This window comes from Apodemus sylvaticus, chromosome 3, assembly GCF_947179515.1.
Source record: "Apodemus sylvaticus chromosome 3, mApoSyl1.1, whole genome shotgun sequence".
NCBI classification, from domain to species: domain Eukaryota; kingdom Metazoa; phylum Chordata; class Mammalia; order Rodentia; family Muridae; genus Apodemus; species Apodemus sylvaticus.
Window position 1 is genome coordinate 132,731,573 of NC_067474.1, and position 18,193 is coordinate 132,749,765.

Here is an 18,193-nt window from a genome sequence, read left to right on the forward strand (position 1 = left end):
TACTGAGCCATCTCTCTGGATCCAGCCGCACAGTGGCTTCTCTTCTTTTTCTGAGACAGGATCTCACTGTAGCTCTGGCTGGCTTCGAACTCACAGAGACATCCCCCCCCCCCCCACTCTAAGATTAAAGGCCTGTGCTACAATGCCCAGCCTAATGCTGATTATTAAGAGCTAGAGCAAAGCTGAGGAATGAGAAGAGGAGAGGAATGAAATAGGGGAAGAGAGGAGAGGAGAGGGGAGAAGAGAGGAGGGAAAGAGGGGAGAGGGAAGAAGAGAGGAGAGGAGGATGAGGGAGGTAAGGAGCATTAGAAGTTATGGGAGCCTACACAGGAAGAGGTGGTCACCACAAAAGGTTTCCTAGCACTCAGGAAAGAGGACCCGTGATGGAGAATAGAAGCGCTGGCCCGTCAGCTGGGCGTGGTGGTACATGCCTATAATCCCAGCTTTCTGGGAGGCAGAGGCAGAGGCAGGCGGATTTCTGAGTTCGAGGCCAGCCTGGTCTACAGAGTGAGTTCCAGGACAGCCAGGGCTACACAGAGAAACCCTGTCTTGAAAAAACAAACAAAACAAAACAAAACTAACAAACAAAAAAAGGTGCTCGCCGTGTAAGCCTGAGAACCCACCGTGGAGGGAGAAAAGAGTCTGAAAAACTGTCCTCTGACTTCCACACATGAACCATGGTACAATGCACCCCACAACAATAATAAATAAAACAGAGGACGAAGGCATAGACATGTCCACTGGCTTTAGCATTCTTCAGACAGGAAGTGAAGGCAGGTGAGGGAGCGAAGGGTTTAACCAGCATGAAGAGTGCAATGGAGCAGTTTCTGCAGCCACACCCACCCTCCAGGCTCAGTGAGGCCACAGCAGACGCTGAGGCTAAGGCATGAGAAGGGTTCACCCTACCCTTCTCCCGGCCATTTCCCGGCCCTGGGGTAGAGGGACCTGGACAGCTAGAAGCTACCTGTACTACAGACGGACTGCCGGAACATGCTAGGTGAGTTCTGTGCTTGGTGTAGGGAAGGGTGGCGTGCGCATGGGAGTCCCTGGGAGCAGGAGGCTTTGTTCGCTTGTGGGCTGTATAAGGGGTAAGGGGTCTTCTGGGGAAGGCGGCCTGTGCAGGAGGAAGATCTGAGCTGGGGGCAAGAGACTATGATTGACAAGTGTGTAAGGCACCAGGCAAGGGCAAGAGGCCCATGAAGGGAGCATCCAGAGATAGAGCCAAAAGGGGGTGGGGTGGGGCTCTGGGCCTATGGGAGGCTGGGGAAGAGGCTGCACAGAGGGCCAGAGGCCTGCATGGTGGGTAGACCGCAGCAGTGGCTTCTTAGCTGACAGTGGTCCTTCCAGAAACTCTGGGCAGCAAAAGCAGCTGGTGGTCCCCTTTAGCATTCATTTATACAGATGCTGGAGTTCATCCTTCCTACTAGATGCCCACCCCCGACCCCCGCTCCACCCAAAGACTGCCCCCCCTTGCCCAGGCCTCACCTCTCTGATGGCTGCCATGCGCACAGTTTCATAGTAGTGCAGGGGTGCATTGGGTGTGTTCATGTCATAGCCAAAGCCCGCGACTGCCACTTCATCACAGCCGTGGAGGGCCATGGTCACTGCCACACTGCCAAGGGTTGGGATGTTCTGGAAGGAGAGAGAAAGCATGGAGAGCTCTGTGGAGGGGTGGGGGAGGGGAGAGCTGAGGCCTCCACTGCTAACGAAGCCCATGGGCCTTCCTACCCACGGAGCCTCTCTCCCCAAGCAGTGCCACCCGCTTCCCTCCCAAGGCTCCCCTGCCTAGTCCTCCTCCCCTCCCAGGAGTCTCACCCCTCTGCCCATGAGGCCGTTGTTGAAGGGCAGTCCGATGAGGGTGAAGGCAGCCTCCTGGATGAAGTATGGGTTGAGGATGCGGATCTCAGGGGGCTCCTTGGGCACTCGGGTGGCCACAGACTTCCAGAAGCCATCGGATGCACTCTGTAGACGACAGAGCACAAGACGACATGAGCTGGGCACCTGGTGATGTGCTCAGAGGAGAGGCAAGGACCCACGCTGGGTATAGAGATGGAGCAGTGAGGAGGGGTATGTATGGAAGGGCAGCCTGAGGACCGGGGTAGAAACCAGCACAGGAAGGCTTCAGCAGGTCAGGGGTCGATGGATGTGTGACCCACATATACATGTTGGGGAAGGATGACTGTGTGGTAGGCCCGGGGTCTGTAAGAAAGGGCACAAAGTGAGTTTTGAGGCAGAGTGTGGGACAATGTTTGGAGTGTTTCTCTGGCCTGTGTGCTGGGGTTGGGTGTCCTTGGGCCAGAAGAAGACCTGCAGGCCCAGCTGCCCCACCTCCCCAGCAGAGGCGAGGGCCCACCAGAAGCCTGCGCTCTTTCGCCTATCTGCTCTGCTGAGCTCGCCGAGCCCAGCTCCTTCTGTCTTTCTTGGCTCTCAGTCAACTGTGCTAAAGTGGACCTGCAAAATAAAGACACTGCATGAGCTATCACAGAACATCAGAGCAACATTCAGACCTCAGTCCTGCCTCTGACCAGAGCTGGGGCTTCAACCCTGTTGTGTGCAGAATAGTTCACTCTCTCTGTTGTGTGTTGAATGGTTCATTCTCCCTCACAGAGCTTGGTCCTAAATGTAGAATCATTTAGTGTCTGGCTGGGGGCCACAGCCTCTCCTCTGTAGCTTCTCCCTCCAACCTATCTAACTTCACAGAGACCTCTGACCTCCAGCTTTTCCTGGTCCAGACCCCAACTCAGTCACTTCAGCTACTCTCTCATGATCTCCTCTCTCTCCACCCTTACAACAGAGTCCTTCAGTATGTGGGAGGAAGCGGTGAGCCCAGCAGGGGCACACGGTTACCAAGGCCTCTAAAGCGGGAAGTTTGGTGCTTGCCTAGGGAACATGAAAGAATCAACTAAACTTAAGAGTGGAAAAGAATTGGACACGCCAAGAGGGAACAACCATTGAGTAAGAGAAAAGAGTCTCTGCGGGTAAAGGTGCTTGGTCCCTAGCCTGCCTGACGACTTGAGTTTGATCCTCAGAACCCACATGGAGGGATGAGAGAACCAAGTTGTCCTTTGACTGCCCTCCCCATATGCATCCACACATATATATGACCGTCTGTCTGTCTGTCTTTCACACACACACATACACACACACACACACACTAAATACATGCATACATACATACACACATATTTTTTAGAAAGGAGAGATTTCCCATTTTCAAGCACCTTTACCTGCTGATCTACCTCACTGGCCCTAAAAAGATGTTTTACTTCTTTTTTCTCCAGCACTGGGGATCAAACCCAGGGCCTCAAGCATGTTAGTAAATGTTCTACGACCAAGCCGCATGCCCAGCCCAACTTTACAAGCATTCTTACATATGTACTTCAGAACATGCACGAAGTGCACATACACATAGAGTTTAAAATAAATAAATCTCAAAACGATTTAAAATAATACAAGCAAACTCAAGAGAGAAGCAAAAATGTGGAGAAAAAGTTTGTCACAAATAAGAGGTTCATGATATAAAAGTTAATGAAAAATAGCCAGACATGGTGATGTATTCTGGTAATCTCAGTACCTAGGAGTCTGAGGCAGAAGGCTGGCCTTGGCTTCAAGGAAGGCTAGCTTGGGCTACATAGCAAGGCCCTGTCTCAAAAATACCCCTGCTCCAAAAGACAAACAGAAAACCAAAAACTATGAAACAAACAAACAAACACAATGAGATCTCACAGACACGGGCAGAAGATGTACAAGGAGGCTAGGCGGCAACCCGGGGCCATCCTCAGGCCAGCCACGCACAAGACCAAGTCCCCACAGCCCTGGGCTTTATTATGGCGGTCCATATGAATGTGAAGTGCCAGGAAATCTCCAGAAGTTTGCCAAAGCAGTTCAGCTAAGTAATTCCGTATACAACCCCATAAAGGAAAAGCCAGACATCAGAATTATGCTTTTTTGGGAGTTTTGTCACATAGCTATCATTTGACATCTACGTTGTCACATCGTTTCCTCCTCCCTGTCCCCTCTCTCTCCTCTCCATCCATCTTCCAAGCCTGAAGCCTGGGAGTACACTTCAGAGTCTCCTATACTCCTAGGCCCATCCTGCTCTGCTTCTTGCATCTCATCTCACTGATGATGCCTCTCCCACGAGGTCACTGCTGCCACCTCGGGTTCAGGTCTTGTTACTGGCCCACTCTATGTCTGCTAAGCACCCCAGAGCCCTGCAGAATGAATGGAACATATGTGACACATGAAAGTGATTGTTGAATTCTAGTTGCTTATTTAACACACATGGAGTTGAGTGACTAGGTCGGTCTCTGCCTCCCAGGCCACATTACCCTGCCAGAATGATCTTTCCTAATACAAACCAGCTTGTGTTACCTCCGGTGGCCACTCAGCTCATACCCCAAGCCCTCTGACAGAAGCCACTGCTAGCTAACTCCTCCACACTTTTGCTACTGCTTATCTCCAATACCTTTCCCCTGGACCACATGATGCATCCACCTAGACCTGCCTCCTGGTCGTCTTTCCTGATCTCCTGTACCCCAAGGAAGAGGTGCCTCCTAGTCTCTGAGGGATGGCAGAGTTAAGGGCTTTGGTCCTGGGCTTCAGCTACAGCTCTGCTCCCTGGGGACTCTGGGCAAGGAAGAGATTCCTAATGGCTAAATCAGAGGCTCTCAATATTTACCTTGTGGACTACTGTGAGAATTATCCAGGGCTTGGCTCCTCGCTGATTAATTTCTGTAGCCCAGGGCCCAGCACAGCTTGTGCAAGGCATGGTTACTGAAGGGGATACAACAACAATCTTACCAAGTTCCTTCTTTGGCCTCAGGAGCAGAACAGCACCCAGTTGGTTGGAACCCCCTCATCCCTGTCTCTGCTTCACCATGTTCTCTTTGTTTCCCACTCAAGACAACATTTCTTTCTCTGGCAGCTGTTTCCTCCTTTCATAGATCAGATCAAAGGACAAGCCCTTGAAACTGACTTCTGGGTCTCTATTGTATTAACCAAGTAGGTACCAGTTCCTGTGGCTTCTGTGACCCTCCCTAGGTCTGTGGCTGTGTGTGAACCAAGGTAAAGGTAGGGACAGCAGGGTGGCGCAGGACCAGCATGGACGAGAACAGGCTAAGCCATGGGGTAGTGTGATGGAGAAGCCCTTCCTGGATGGGCCAGCTGTGATGGATGCCCAGGAGTGGCAGTTGTGCTGGCCACATGTCTCAGACCTCCTGCCTTTTCTCGAGCCCAGCAGGCCCCAACAACCCACCCCCAGAGACCGCAGGGGTGGGGAGAATGGGCACTGCAGGGGAAGGAAAGGTATGAGGCTCCAACACTTCTCTCTTCTTTCATCTACTTCATAGACACAAACAAAACACGTTCAAAGTCACACAACCTATGAGGTTGTGCCTAGACTGAAACCTAGTGTCTTGGTCCTAAGACACTTCTCCCGGGTCATTATATGCTCTTCCTGCTTAGGGAGTCTGTGGTATAGATGAGAGATATCTCCTTGTTGCTTCCCAAGAGCTCTGAGATGGGTCAGGGGATCACTCGGTGCCCCTGATGACCTGTTCTACAGAGGGAACATGCCAGGGCACATATACTGCAGGCATGGCGGGTCACATAAGCTGGATTCCACTCCGGAAGCAGGAATCTGCCCAGGACCTGTGGCACTGTCATCGAAACCATCATTCTCAGCCTTCCCCATGTTTTTAAAGGTCCAGGATCTAACCACTAAGTGAAACTAGGGAGAAGTAGCTTATTGCAAATCCCTCGAAGAATCTGAAGAAAGCACAGGGGAAGGGCAGGCCACAGCCTTGCTTCTTGCCTTAATCTTCTGGAAGGAGAGATGACTAAGTTGATGAAGAGCTGAGGACACAGAGCACCCCATTTCCAGTAGCGATGAGTGGTCTCTTACACATATGAACACACATGTGAGTGGGCTTTCTAACTTCTTGCTTCTGTGTTGTGGTGGGTAAGCTGAGGCAGGGCCTGTGTCCTGGGAACATTCTATCTGTGCCTCACATGTGTGCAATCTCTGTTGTCTGTACAGCCTTGGGGCAGGCACAAGTGGCTGAGGATTGGGTCCTTGGGGAAGGGTCCCAAGCCTCACAGTGGAGGACCAGGCAGTGTCATAATCAATCTTTCAGTTTCTTCTGTTTCTTCCCACTGGCCGTTGTCTCATATAAAGCTTCCTTGGGAATTCAGGGAGATGCAGAACAGTAAGAACAAGGTGCAGTGTGAACCTTTGTTTCCCTAGCTATAGAAATATCCTGTATCGGGGCAGGGGAGATGGCCCAGTGGCTAAGGACACTGGCTGCTCTTCCAGAGGACCCAGGTTTGGTTCCCAGCATTCATGTGGCAGTTCACAACTCTAGTTTCAGCCCCCTTCTGGCACCAGGTATACATGGAGTATACACATGTACATGCAGGCAAAACACCCATACCCATAAACATAAATAGATAAAGAAATAAACAAAGTCATCAGGTACCAACCAAATCTCAGCCTGTCTCCTAACATGGAGCAAGCAAACACCCATGGCTCCAGTTCTCTGAAGTCTACATGGGACCGGCTCTGTAGTACAGAAAATTGAGGCTCACACCCCAATTCCACATCTCTGTGACCCCGGGGCACATCACGTCATCTGTTTAAGCCTCAGGTTCCTCTTGCATAAAACAGGGATGACAAGACCAACTTCCCAGAAAGCTGAAGGGATTAAAGGCGATGCTCTGCTTGATAGCATTTGGCAGTGTCTGGTATACAGTGAGAACTCAATAAATCTTTCCTATTATGACCGAGTGTTGCAGAAGCCAAGAGATTGAAACAAGGGTGTGGCTGGAGGTGTCAGCCACCACAGAAAGGCCAGCACCACCTGCACAGGCCCACACCTGCACCCATTCAGACTCGGGAGTGTGAAGCCAGCTTTGCTCGCTGACTCCCGCAGGCGGCAGTGGTGCTGGAGGCCTGCCTGGTGCCGGGTGTGCGGTCAAGGCCGTCGCTGGCATGAAGGCTGCTTACATACCATTTCTCCCACCCACAGGACACAATGCAGAGGCCCTCCAGTGCCACCGCGCCTCTCCTGGAGAGGACAGCTGTGGGCTGCATTCCCTGTCACTCCCTCCTCCAGGAATGTCCCTGCCCCAGTCAAGTCTGGACTGGCTCCTGTGTGTGGAGCTGCCAGGCTCCTGCTGATGCAACCTGTTCTGCTCTTCGAAAAATAGCCAGAACCAAGTGGAAAAAGATCTGGGAAGAAAATAAGGAAGTGTATCCCCACCAGGGGATACCCCTGCTACCCTGATATTTCTTGGTCCCTGTGGAGGATTTCTCTGGAGGAGTCTGTGGTTGGCCTGGCTTTCTGCAGCCTCAGATACAGCAGATGTGTTCACGCCTCCTGCTGCCCACTGCTATTGCTTCAGGGTAATCCCAGGCTCTCCTGGGGTCTTGGCATCAACTGCCATCTTGGCTTAGTCCACTGTGCTACCCTGCATAGGTCTGGTCTTCACCTCAGGTTTAAAATCCTCAGTGGCTCCCCCTGCCCTCTGGGACAGCTGGTGCTAAGGGCTAGGAGTGTGGGTCTAAGATTCCAGCGAGACTCCCAGCTCCCAGCCGCACGGTCTAGGCCCCGGCAATTCACTTCCCTTTCTACATCTCATCATCTTCAACTGCAGGATAAGAATACCAGTTCCAGTCTTAAGGTGGTTTCTTGTTATGACAGTTAGAAGCCATGCATATAAAATATTTGGCTCAGAGTCAGCTCCTGTTAGCTTCTGCTATTGTAATTCTTGAAAATAATAGGTCCAGAGACTGGAGAGCCGGCCGGTGGATAAGAACACTTCCTGCTTTGCCAGATGGGGCTAGCGCAGTGGTAAAGCACTGGCCTAGTACGATCAAGGCCCTGGGCTTGATCCCCAGCATTGCAACAATAAATGAGAAAATGAAACCCATATTCTAGGCATTAGAAGTTATAAGTCAGTCTATCAAGCTGTTAAATTTAAAACATGCCACGGAGGGCAGAATTGGAATTTAGAATCTGGACCCGAGACCTATACCAACCATGCTACTGAAGGGAACGTAGGCCAAAGCACTCCTCCTGTCTAGGTCCTTCCCAATGGTAAGGCCTGCCCTTACCTGTGGCCTCACTCTGTATATCCAAACTCTGCTCAAAGCCCCTACAAACAGTCTTCCTGGGGTTGGAGGCGGGGTTCCGAGCAACAGTCTACCCTCCAGGATGAAAGTGGGCTAGTCCTGTGGAGGAGGGGACATGGAGGTCTCTGGGACATGGTAATGGATTCAGAGGGGAGAGCAGAAGGCCTGAGGTGACCACTCTGCTCTTGGTCTTCCATGTTTCCTCAGCCATCTCACTGGCTTTGGCCAGAGTGTGATGAACATACACTTCTTTACCCACTCTAAGGGCAGCAGCCTTCTGACACACCAGTTGGAAGATAAGTTTTATTGTTGTTGTTTGTTTGTTTGTTTTTTGAGATAGGATTCTCTATGTAGCCCTGGCTGTCCTGGAAGGAACTCACTCTGTAAATAAGGCTGGCCTTGAATGCAGAAATTTGCCTGTCTCTGTCTCCCAAATGCTGGGACTAAAGGTGTGTGCCACCACTGACCCACTGAATGCAATGGTTTTTAACTCACTAAATATCCTGGCTGGTTTTGTGAGTCAACTTGACACAGGCTGGACTTATCACAGAGAAAGGAGCTTCAGTTGGGGAAGTGCCTCCATGAAATCCAGCTGTGGGACATTTTCTCAATTAGTGATCAAGGGGAAAGGGCCCCTTGTGGGTGGTGCCATCCCTGGCTGGTATTCTTGGGTTCTACAAGAAAGCAAGCTGAGCAAGCCAGAGGAAGCAAGCCAGTAAGGAACATCCCTCCATGGCGTCTGCATCAGCTCCTGCCTTCTGACCTGCTTGAGTTCCAGTCCTGACTTCCTTTAGTGATGAACAGCAGTGTGAAAGTGTAAGCTGAATAAACCCTTTCCTCCCCAACTTGCTTCTTGGTCATGATGTTTGTACAGGAACAGAACCCCTGACTAGGACACTACAACCCACAGCTTGCCAGGGCCATTCTCTGTGCTGGAAACCTTGTTCATCTGGCCAGCCCGTGCAAGAGGCCAGAGACTGCAGAGCAGTCATTTAGGACCTGGAACCTGTACTAAGTATCCCAGGGGCAGAGATGAGGCAGTTGGACCCCTCTGACCAAGGCACCCTCTGTTCCCTTTGCCAGGCCAGGCGGCTTGCCCTGAAGAAAGCTATTCTTGGCCCTGAGGCTGGGCCTTCTCCCAGAGGGCAGATGATGTCTCACATCTCTGAAGGCAGTTGGTCTTGCAGATGAGTCCAGAACATCAAGGGTTGGCATGTACACTGGCTGAGGCAGAGGATAGTTGTGGTGGTCTGAAAGAAAATGGCCTGCCGGGCAGGGGTGGCGCATGCCTTTAGTCTCAGCACTTGGGAGGCAGAGGCAGGCAGATTTCTAAGTTCGAGGCCAGCCTGGTTTACAAAGTAAGTTCCAGGACAGCCAGGGCTACACAGAGAAACCCTGTATGGAAAAAAAAAAAAAGCCCCAGAAGGCTCATGGGAAATGGAACTATTAGAAGGTTGGCCTTGTTAGAGGAAACGTGTTACTAGGAGGTGAGTTTTAAGTTCTCAGAAGCCCAAGCCAGGTCTAGTGGCCCAGTCTCTTCCTTCTGCCTGTGGGTCCAGATGTAGAGTTCTCAGTTTCATCTCCAGCACCATGTCTGCCTGCATGCTGCCATCCTCCTGCCGTGACTTAAACCTCTGAACCGGTGAGCCAGCCCCAATGAAATGTTTTCTTGTATAAGAGTTGCTGTGGTCATGGTGTCTCTTCACAGAAATAGAATCCTACGACAGCAGTTTTAGTGCCTGACACAGAATCCGGCTCTATGTCCACCAGCCTTCCTCACATGCAAAGGAGAGGAGAGCAAGCGTGATGGCGGGCCCACATGCCCACACCCACTGTAGGCTGGCTATGTGGGCTGCTAGTGCTCCATTCATTGGTGGCAACTGTAATTTGCATAACTAATCCCTTGGGTCACATTTGGGTTTGGCTACTATAAATGCCACCATGATAAAAAAAATCTTGTATGCAGGCTTTCCCTTCCTCTGCGACAACTCTTGGCACAGGGGAGCACTTTCTTTCCTAAACCCATCCCTCACAGGCACAACCTGAGAGCACCTGTCTCCCACTCTCACCAGTGTACTATGTTATAATTTCAACGTAGATTTCTCAAAATGTGCTGAGTGACAAATGGCACCCTGATACCTGCACACGAATGTCTGCAACTGCTAGGTGGGCCACATGTGTCTCTGCTGTACTTTCCTCTGCCATCTGTATATACATCTTGTACAAGATGTATACAAGGACAGGTCCCCTCAGCTGCTGGGTTCTGGTGGCTTCCCTGAATGCCCTCGGAATAATAAATTTTTGTCTATCATATTTCCTAAATATACTTTCAAAATGTTTGGTATAATATTTTTGTTTGATTTCAATGGATATAGTGCCAAGTTTCTTCCAGCACTTCTATGCTTTAAAAGTTTGTCCCGCTGGGCGGTGGTGGCGTACACCTGTAATCCCAGCACTCTGGGAGGCGGATTTCTGAGTTTGAGGCCAGCCTGGTCTACAGAGTGAGCTCCAGGACAGCCAGGGCTATACAGAGAAACCCTGTCTTGAAAAAACCAAATCCAAAAAAAAAAAAAAAAAAAAAAAAAAAAAAAAAAATTACAAAAAACAAAAGTTTGTCCCTTCTTGCCAAGCATGGTGGCGCATAGGGAGACTGCCTGCCTCCCAGGAGCCTGCACTGGCCCGAGGGGTGGGGCTGGGTATGGCAGCACGTACCCTTAATCCCAGCACCTGGGAGGCAGTGGCAGGTGAATGTCTGAGTCAGGACAACACAGTTAGAGCCTATCTCCAAACAAAAGGCTTGGGGTGGGGCAGGAAGATGGCTCAGCAGGTGAGGAGGCTATGCCAAGCCCAACAAGTTGACTTTGGTCTCGAGAACCCTTAGCTCAGTCTGATCTACTGGACTCACACCGTGCAAAGAGAGAACTCAGAACTCATTATCAGAAGTCGTTCCCTGACTGTCATATGAGAACTGAGGTGCACTCCCCCAATAAATTAATATTTGGAAAATAATTTTTAAAGTTTTTTTAAAAAAGAGTTTGATATCTATTCTATTTTCTTCAAAATTTCCAGCTAGTTGTGGTGTCTCACCCCTGCAGCTCCAGAATCTGGGAGGCTGAGCTGGGAAGATTGTTCAAAGTTCAAGCCCAGCCAGACTACATGGTTCTGGGCCAGCCTGGGCAACACAGTCTTACGTATGTGTATATATATTATGTGCTGTTCTTTATATTTTGCTGTTCAGTCCGCTTGGGATTTATGGTGATGGATGCTATGAAGAGAGGGCCAAGAAACCTTTCGGAAAGCTCTATTTGGGAAGAGCGGGGAACAGAGAAGGGCCAGCCCGGGGTGGCTGTGGGCGGCAGGGAGCCAGGGACTGCTCAGCTTTCATTTCCTTTATCAAGGAATCTTCTTGGAATCAGTAAAAAGGATCCTCAGGAGAAGCAAGAGATCAAGATACGGGCGCGCCCAGAATTCAAAAGAATCATTGTCTGGGATAGCACGGGCAAGAGGCAGCTAGCCATGCAGAGACCAGGCTGAGAGCCCCACGTTCTGGTTAAACTCCTCAGAAGCTACGAGCCTCGTTTCCATGTTCATTCATTTAAGAATGTCAGCTCTGCTCCACTGTTGCTGAAGGGTCCTAGGCTTGCAACAGACAAGATGGTTCCTGCCTCCGGGGGCTTATGGGGGGAAATCCCGACAGTCCTGGGTGGTGCAGGCTGAACTCAGCAGTGTGAACAGGATATACATTTTGGTGTTGCCAGGAGAGAATGTAAGCGTTGGCCTGAGACAGTGGTAACAGGGGAGGCTCTGGGGATGCGGGTGTTTGAGCTGATCCTGTAGGCCAGTGGCTCTGACACTGGAGTTTCAATCTGTGGACTTGTTAAACAGACCACAGACCACCTCCAGGTTCCTCACTCAGAAGTTCTCAAGTGGGACTCTCCCCAAACAACAAGATTCCAGCTGATACGAGACCTCACACTTACACAGTGGCAGCCATTAGGTAAAGGAACAAGCCAATCACAGAGATGCTTTGGCAGGGTTTGAAGGCCGGTGAGCAGACCGGAGGAGAGCTATCCAGAGCAGAAAGCTAGGAAGCTGAACTCACGGGAGCGAGCCGTTTGTGGAAGGGCTGGTTATGCATCGGGATAATGAATGACTGAAAACACAGGGTGAAGAGAGGCTGGAAGGAGTGAAGGCTTTTCAGGGTTGATCACCCCTTGTGAAAGCCAGAGCGGTCCTTAGACAGTCAGACAGACAGTCAGACACTTAGACAGCCGGGTCACAATAAAGGCCCTGAGGGTACTAGCTGGTGAGCTGGTCCTTTAACAAGAGGGGCTGTGAAGCAAAGGGGCCGACTGACTCTCCCCAGCACCTGAGGCAGAGGGGAAGAGGGTGAGTAAGGCACAAAGGAAGGGCTTAATTTTTTTCAAGTATATTTATGTTTTCATTCAGTGTGTGTGTGTGTGTGTGTGTAACTCAGAAATGGGACCCACCCATGGCATGCTGGTAAAGCACTTGCCGCTGTAGTGTTGGGGAGTCAGAGGACAGTCGCAGTTCCCTCTCCTCCCGCCATGAGGCTTCCGGGAACAACCTCAGGTAAGCAGGTTTGGTGGCAGTCGTCGCTACCCACTGTGCCACCCGGCTAGCTCACAGGCTTATTTTTAAGGGGAAAGACTTGAACGACTAGACTGATGTAAAAAGAGGCTCAGAAGAGAGGTGAGAAGAAGGTTGAGGAAAGAAGACCCCCCCCTCAGGAGGTGAGAGGAGAGAACCTCCCCACTCAGGAAAAACGTGGATGCCAATCAAGGCCAGGGGTGGTGGAAGAGGAGAGCAGAGGCAGATGCGGGGTTACTGTGGTTTGAGTGAGTGTCCCCACAGGCTCAGATGTGAGGACATCTGGTCTCCAGTTGGTGAAGTTGTGTGGGAGGCTTTGGAGGTACTCCTCAAAGCAACTCAGGTTTACTCTCTGCTTCCTGCTTGTGGCCGGAGATATGAGCTCTCAAACTATCCGTGCTGCCATGCCTGCTGTCACGGTTCCTGCCATGATGGACTCCTAGCCCTCTGGAACCAGAAGCCCCATTAGCGCTTCCTGCTCTAAGTGCCTTTGTCATGGCGTTTCATCACAGCAACAGACAAGGAACTGGTGTGCATCTGTGGGCAGAGGCTGGGAAGCCCACTGACGGTGGCCTGTATTTACCCTGCATGCTGGCTGTGGGGCTCCTCCTGTGTCTGCTGGACACACACAGGTCCAGCAGAACTGAAGACGGAACGAAGAAGGCTGACAGGGTCAGGAGGTTGGCAAAGCGACATCACGAGTTACAACCTCCACTGCAGTTTATCCGCGGTGACATTCAGTCTCCGGTACTAGAACTGATAGATGCAGAGAGAAAGTACGACAGGGTGACAAATAGGAGGGATGTTGCTGGCAGCCCAGGACAGGGCGTGGCTTTGCTGTTTGGTCTGAATTAGAATGAATGGACCGATGAGTAGGCAAGAGGGGCTACAGTGATCGGAATGATGGGCAATGCAGTTCACGATGCAGCTCTCCCGCTCGCTAGTGCTAACAGCACCTGCCTCTGCCAGCCGTCTGCCCGCTGTGGGTGGGCATGCTCTGGGGCCTTACATATGTTACACATCTTACACATGTTATGTGTAAGAACTCCGTAAACAGGGTCTTCCTAGGCCATGGCAGGAAGGGGGTGATACGGAGGATTCTAAGCGGGAAGGTGCATGGTCAGACTCCTCCCTGGGATTCCTGGGGCAGTAAGTGTGGGTTTCATACCCACCTCTACTACATAACTACTTAACTAACCACCAAGCCCAGACCATCATCTCTGGGCCTTGATTACCAACACTGAGGATGGTTAACAGTGCTGTCTAACTGGGCTGCTGTGAGAACCGAGTTCAGGGATTCAAGGAAAGCTGAGAAGCGAGGAGCTTAAATGACAGCAATGGTGAGACAATGATGATGGTGGTGGTGGTAAAAGGGAGAGAGGGAAAGATGCAAGGAAGAGGACTGGGAGGCTCAGGAAGAGAAGGGTGATGAGTATCACCAGGCGGAGTAGCAACAGTACAGAAGGCGGTAATGAGGAGGAGCAGACGTCAGCAGTGACAGGTCCTGAGAGACTCTGTAGGGAGGGAGCAACGGGCACAGCACGGCAGGGAGGAGGAAGGCCTCCTGATGCCTTCCAACTCCAGTACCTGGTGGAAACAGCATGGCCACTGGTGCTGGCCTACAAGGAAAACACGACCAGGGACATGGGGAGGACTCTGGACCACTTGCTCTCCAGCTAGGGCACACGGGAGCCCTGCCAGTGTCTCCTGGAGGAAAGGTAAAGTAGACTCCACCCAGCTTCCCCTGAGCAAAGTTCCCTCAGGGCAGAGGCTCAAGCACAGATGTCATCTAATGCCCAGCTTGGGCCCTGTCCAGTAAGGCCTTGTGTTGGGGACCCGATGGCTCTGCTGTTGTTCTCCAGGGGGCCCCCTTCCCTTGGGCCTGGCCTCTGACTCCTCGTTTTTTGGGTCACTCTCTAGGCAGACCCCACAGCCTAGACAGAAAACTGCTTCACTCCCGGGTGTCATGAGGCTCTTCTACCTGCAGCCACCAGTAAGAAAAACCACCAAGAAAGGTGGAGGGGCCAGGGCCTCAGGGCTCTGGAGGTGTAAGAGGACTGGCAACAGTTCAGGCCCAGCCAGGGCTCCTGAGGGAACCCTTCTCATAAAAACAAACACCAGGAACTGCCTGCGGCTGAGAACTTACTGCGACTTTTGGGCTAGGTTTTGTCTCTATTTCATCTTAATTTTTAAAAACATCAGCTGAGCTGGTGACTCACATCTATAATCCCAAACACCACCTTGGAGGCAGAGGTAGGACTACCCTGAGTTCAAGGCAAGCCTGGGTTACACACACAGTGAGCTGCGGGCCGCCTAGCTGAAAACAAAACAAAAACCTAGACAGAAGCCACCTCTTGAGCATGAATGTGGGATTCTGGCTGGCCCCAGAGATCTTGCCCTCCCTCCGTCCCTGAGGAAAGAACACAGTGTCGTAAGGTCAGGCCTGTAGTGACTGTCTAAGGGCTATCTCAGGCCTTCCCTCTGAATGCTGGGGCCACACTCCACACTGGTCCAGTCCAGACAGGGGGCTGCTCAGTACATGCCAGTTTCCCAGTGTTGTTGGGAGGACGACAGGGGAAGACAGGAAGGCCCACAGAGGCTCTGCGGCCCTGGGCCACCAGGCATCCTGGACCACAGCTGGGGAAGCAGCAGAAACACAAGGTGATGGCCTGAGTGACCAGAGGAGGCGCTCCGTCCTTCATGTGTCCTGCCCTACCCAATCTTCATCCGGGGCCAGGATGTCGGCCACAGCATCCAAGACACTAGGTCTCAAGCTCAGACCTGTCCGTAGCTGGTGTGCTGTCTGCTGTCTTAAGATGTCCAGACTGGGGCGTGGCCCCTCAGGCTCTTCATGTATATGATCCCTTTGTCTGAAATGCCTGTCTCCAAGCTCTTCCTTCCCCTTCCGTTAAACACGTTAAACAGTGTCTCTCGGGAGGCCTTCTCCTGGCCTTCCCTGTCTGCCCCAACTTGCTTTACAGAGCGCTCCTTACCACTGCACATCCTACATTGCACACTAATTCTAGTTTGGGGACTGTGTCTCCCTTTAGACTGTGAGTGACTTCTGGTCTGGAACAGAACTGAATTGTCCTTGAAGTCCTAGGGGGTGGCTCAGAGCTTGGACCTCATCAGTGCCTGGAAAGCAGGTGACTGACTGACAGGGGAGGCGCAGTCTGACTCTGAGAAGAGCTTTTTCCTAAGCTGTGGCTCCCATGGGGACCGAACCACAGGCTGCTTCTCCTCCTCCCAGCCCCTGCCCTCCCTCTTAGCCTTACTTTCCTATTCAGTATCGTCAGTGCTTGGTTGGGCACACAGCCTACTGGGAGTCCCTATCAGACATCCTTGCTGGCTTGATCAAGGTTTCTGGGACCAGGGAGTCTAGTAAAAGGTCTTTTGGTGACCCGTTTAGAGCTATCCGTGGCACTGTGCAATGTGGTAGAGAACCAAATGGTTACACACAGGAAAAAGCAGAGCCATTGGGCATCTTCCATGTTCCCAGACCTTACCATGACTCCTGGGACCAAAAAGGCGTATGCTGTAAGCAACACAGCAGCAGATAGCAACTCTGAGCGACACCTGCTCCAGCCCTGCCCAGACATCCCTGGACCTGGCAGCTGAGCTATGGCCTGCCAGAATTCTGCAGGTGAAACCCTAGACAGGCATAGAGCTTGCCAGCAGCCAGAGGCCAAGCAGTTAGAAACATCACTGCATGATCAGGCGAAGCCTGTAGCTGAACCCCAATCAGGGAGGGCTGGGACAGGCAGCCTGGCTTAACATCTACTCTACCTAGGTCTCAGAGGCCTGGGAAGTGATGTGCAGACTAGAGATGGTCCTGTCCCAGGGAGCACCAACTCAGGCTTGGGGGAAGGGCACTCAAGAACAGGCCTCAGCAGATTCACCAGATGTGGTGGTTGAATAAAAATAGCCTCTATAAGCTCACAGATTTGAATGCTTGATCACCAGGGAGTGGCACTATTTGAAAAGATCAAGAGGTGTGGCCTTGTTGGAGGAAGTATGTCATTGGGGGTGGGCTTTGAGCCAGGCCCAGTGGTTCTCTCTTCCTGGTGCCTGTGGATCCGTGCAGAACTCTCAGCTCCTTCTCCAGGACCACATCTGCCTGCCTGCTGCTGTGCTCCCTGCCAGGAAGATAATGGACTAACTTTGAAAGTGTAAGCAAGCCCCAACTAAAGCTTTCCTTTATAAGAGTTGCTGTGGTTAGTCGGGTGTGGTAGCACCTGCCTTGGATGCCAGCACTGGGGTGGGGGTGGGGGTGGGGGTGGGAGTGGGGGAGTGGGACTAAGGCAGGCAAATCTCTGACCTGGTCTACTCTGACCTGGTCTACTATAAGTTCCAGGATAGTCGGAACTGTTCAGAGTGATCATGTTTAAAAAACAAAACAACAACAACCCCCCAAACCAAACCAACCAAACAAAGAGAGTTGTCATGGTCATGGTGTCTCTTCACAGCAAACAGAACACGGATAAGACAGTGCGGATGCTGAGAAAGGCATGACCATTACTGCCATTGCTTGGTGGCCCATTCAGAAGCCTAAAGTCATCCTTGACTGTAGTGCCACAGAAAGACCGCAGCATTCCAGAGGACTCCTTGCCACCTTCCCTCTCCCACCACACTCAGGAAGGCGTTCTCCCGGACACAGGCAGCCACATGTGGCCAGGACAGGGCTGAGCCTGCCTCACAGGGCCTCACCTACTGTGCCGAGTGAGCACCTCTGTCTTCCGGGAGAGCAGGGGCCTGCGCTCTGCTGTCCCCCGCTCTCACTTCAGTCGACTCTCCTTCCTGTCTTGGATAGGAAGGAAAGGCTTTGACTCCTCTGACCTTGGTGCTCTCGGAGATGGAGGTGACCATACGCAGCGGGCTGCTATGTGTCTGGTCGGCTGTCCCCAAGGAATTTAGGCTGCCCCCCCCCCCTTTTTTTAGACTGCCCCTCAGGAAGCAGGAACTGGTGTTCGAGACACTTTCAGACCATTTATAGTGACTGGGAGTGGGGGACTCAGTGGGATCAGGTCCCTACCCTCTGGCTCTCCTGCCCTGAGAATGCCTTGGGCTTTGCTAGGTGTCTGTGGCAGATGAGCAGCAGCGTACGTGAGAAGAGCAGATCCGCTCACTCCCATGTTTCCCTCTGAAGTGCCTGCTTGTCACCTTAAAGCAAATAGGAAGGCTTATAGGGATTCTGCGAGGAGAGAGGTGCTTTCTTTCCCCAGTCCCATTCCCTCCCTAGCTTCGTGGACAAGAGGCCTGCTTGAGGCTGGGGGCTTCTTCACCCTTTCCTTCCCTTTAGAGATCTGGGCTGCGCCCAACACAGGCAGCGGCCTCGCTCGGCCTGGCTCGGCCTGGTTCTGAACGGGCTCCCTTTCCTGCTGTATAGCCTACCTGAACTTCTTGGACTTGACTTCTGTCTTCTCTCTTGCTTGTTACCAGGCTAAGGTG

The 18,193-nt window shown here is 51.9% G+C and overlaps 1 protein-coding gene across 5 annotated transcripts in view; it reads right to left on the reverse strand.

Annotated features, from left to right (window-relative positions):
* The window catches only part of St3gal3 (ST3 beta-galactoside alpha-2,3-sialyltransferase 3), a 206,034-nt gene that overhangs the window by 6,776 nt on the left and 181,065 nt on the right, over positions 1–18,193 (reverse strand). For all 5 annotated transcript variants that reach the window (XM_052177152.1, XM_052177154.1, XM_052177151.1 and 2 more), the window contains 2 exons: positions 1,816–1,962; positions 1,486–1,632 (listed from right to left, as the gene is read on the reverse strand). In XM_052177152.1, coding sequence (XP_052033112.1) covers positions 1,486–1,632; positions 1,816–1,962 — 294 coding nt within the window. The remainder of the gene's footprint in view (positions 1–1,485; positions 1,633–1,815; positions 1,963–18,193) is intronic.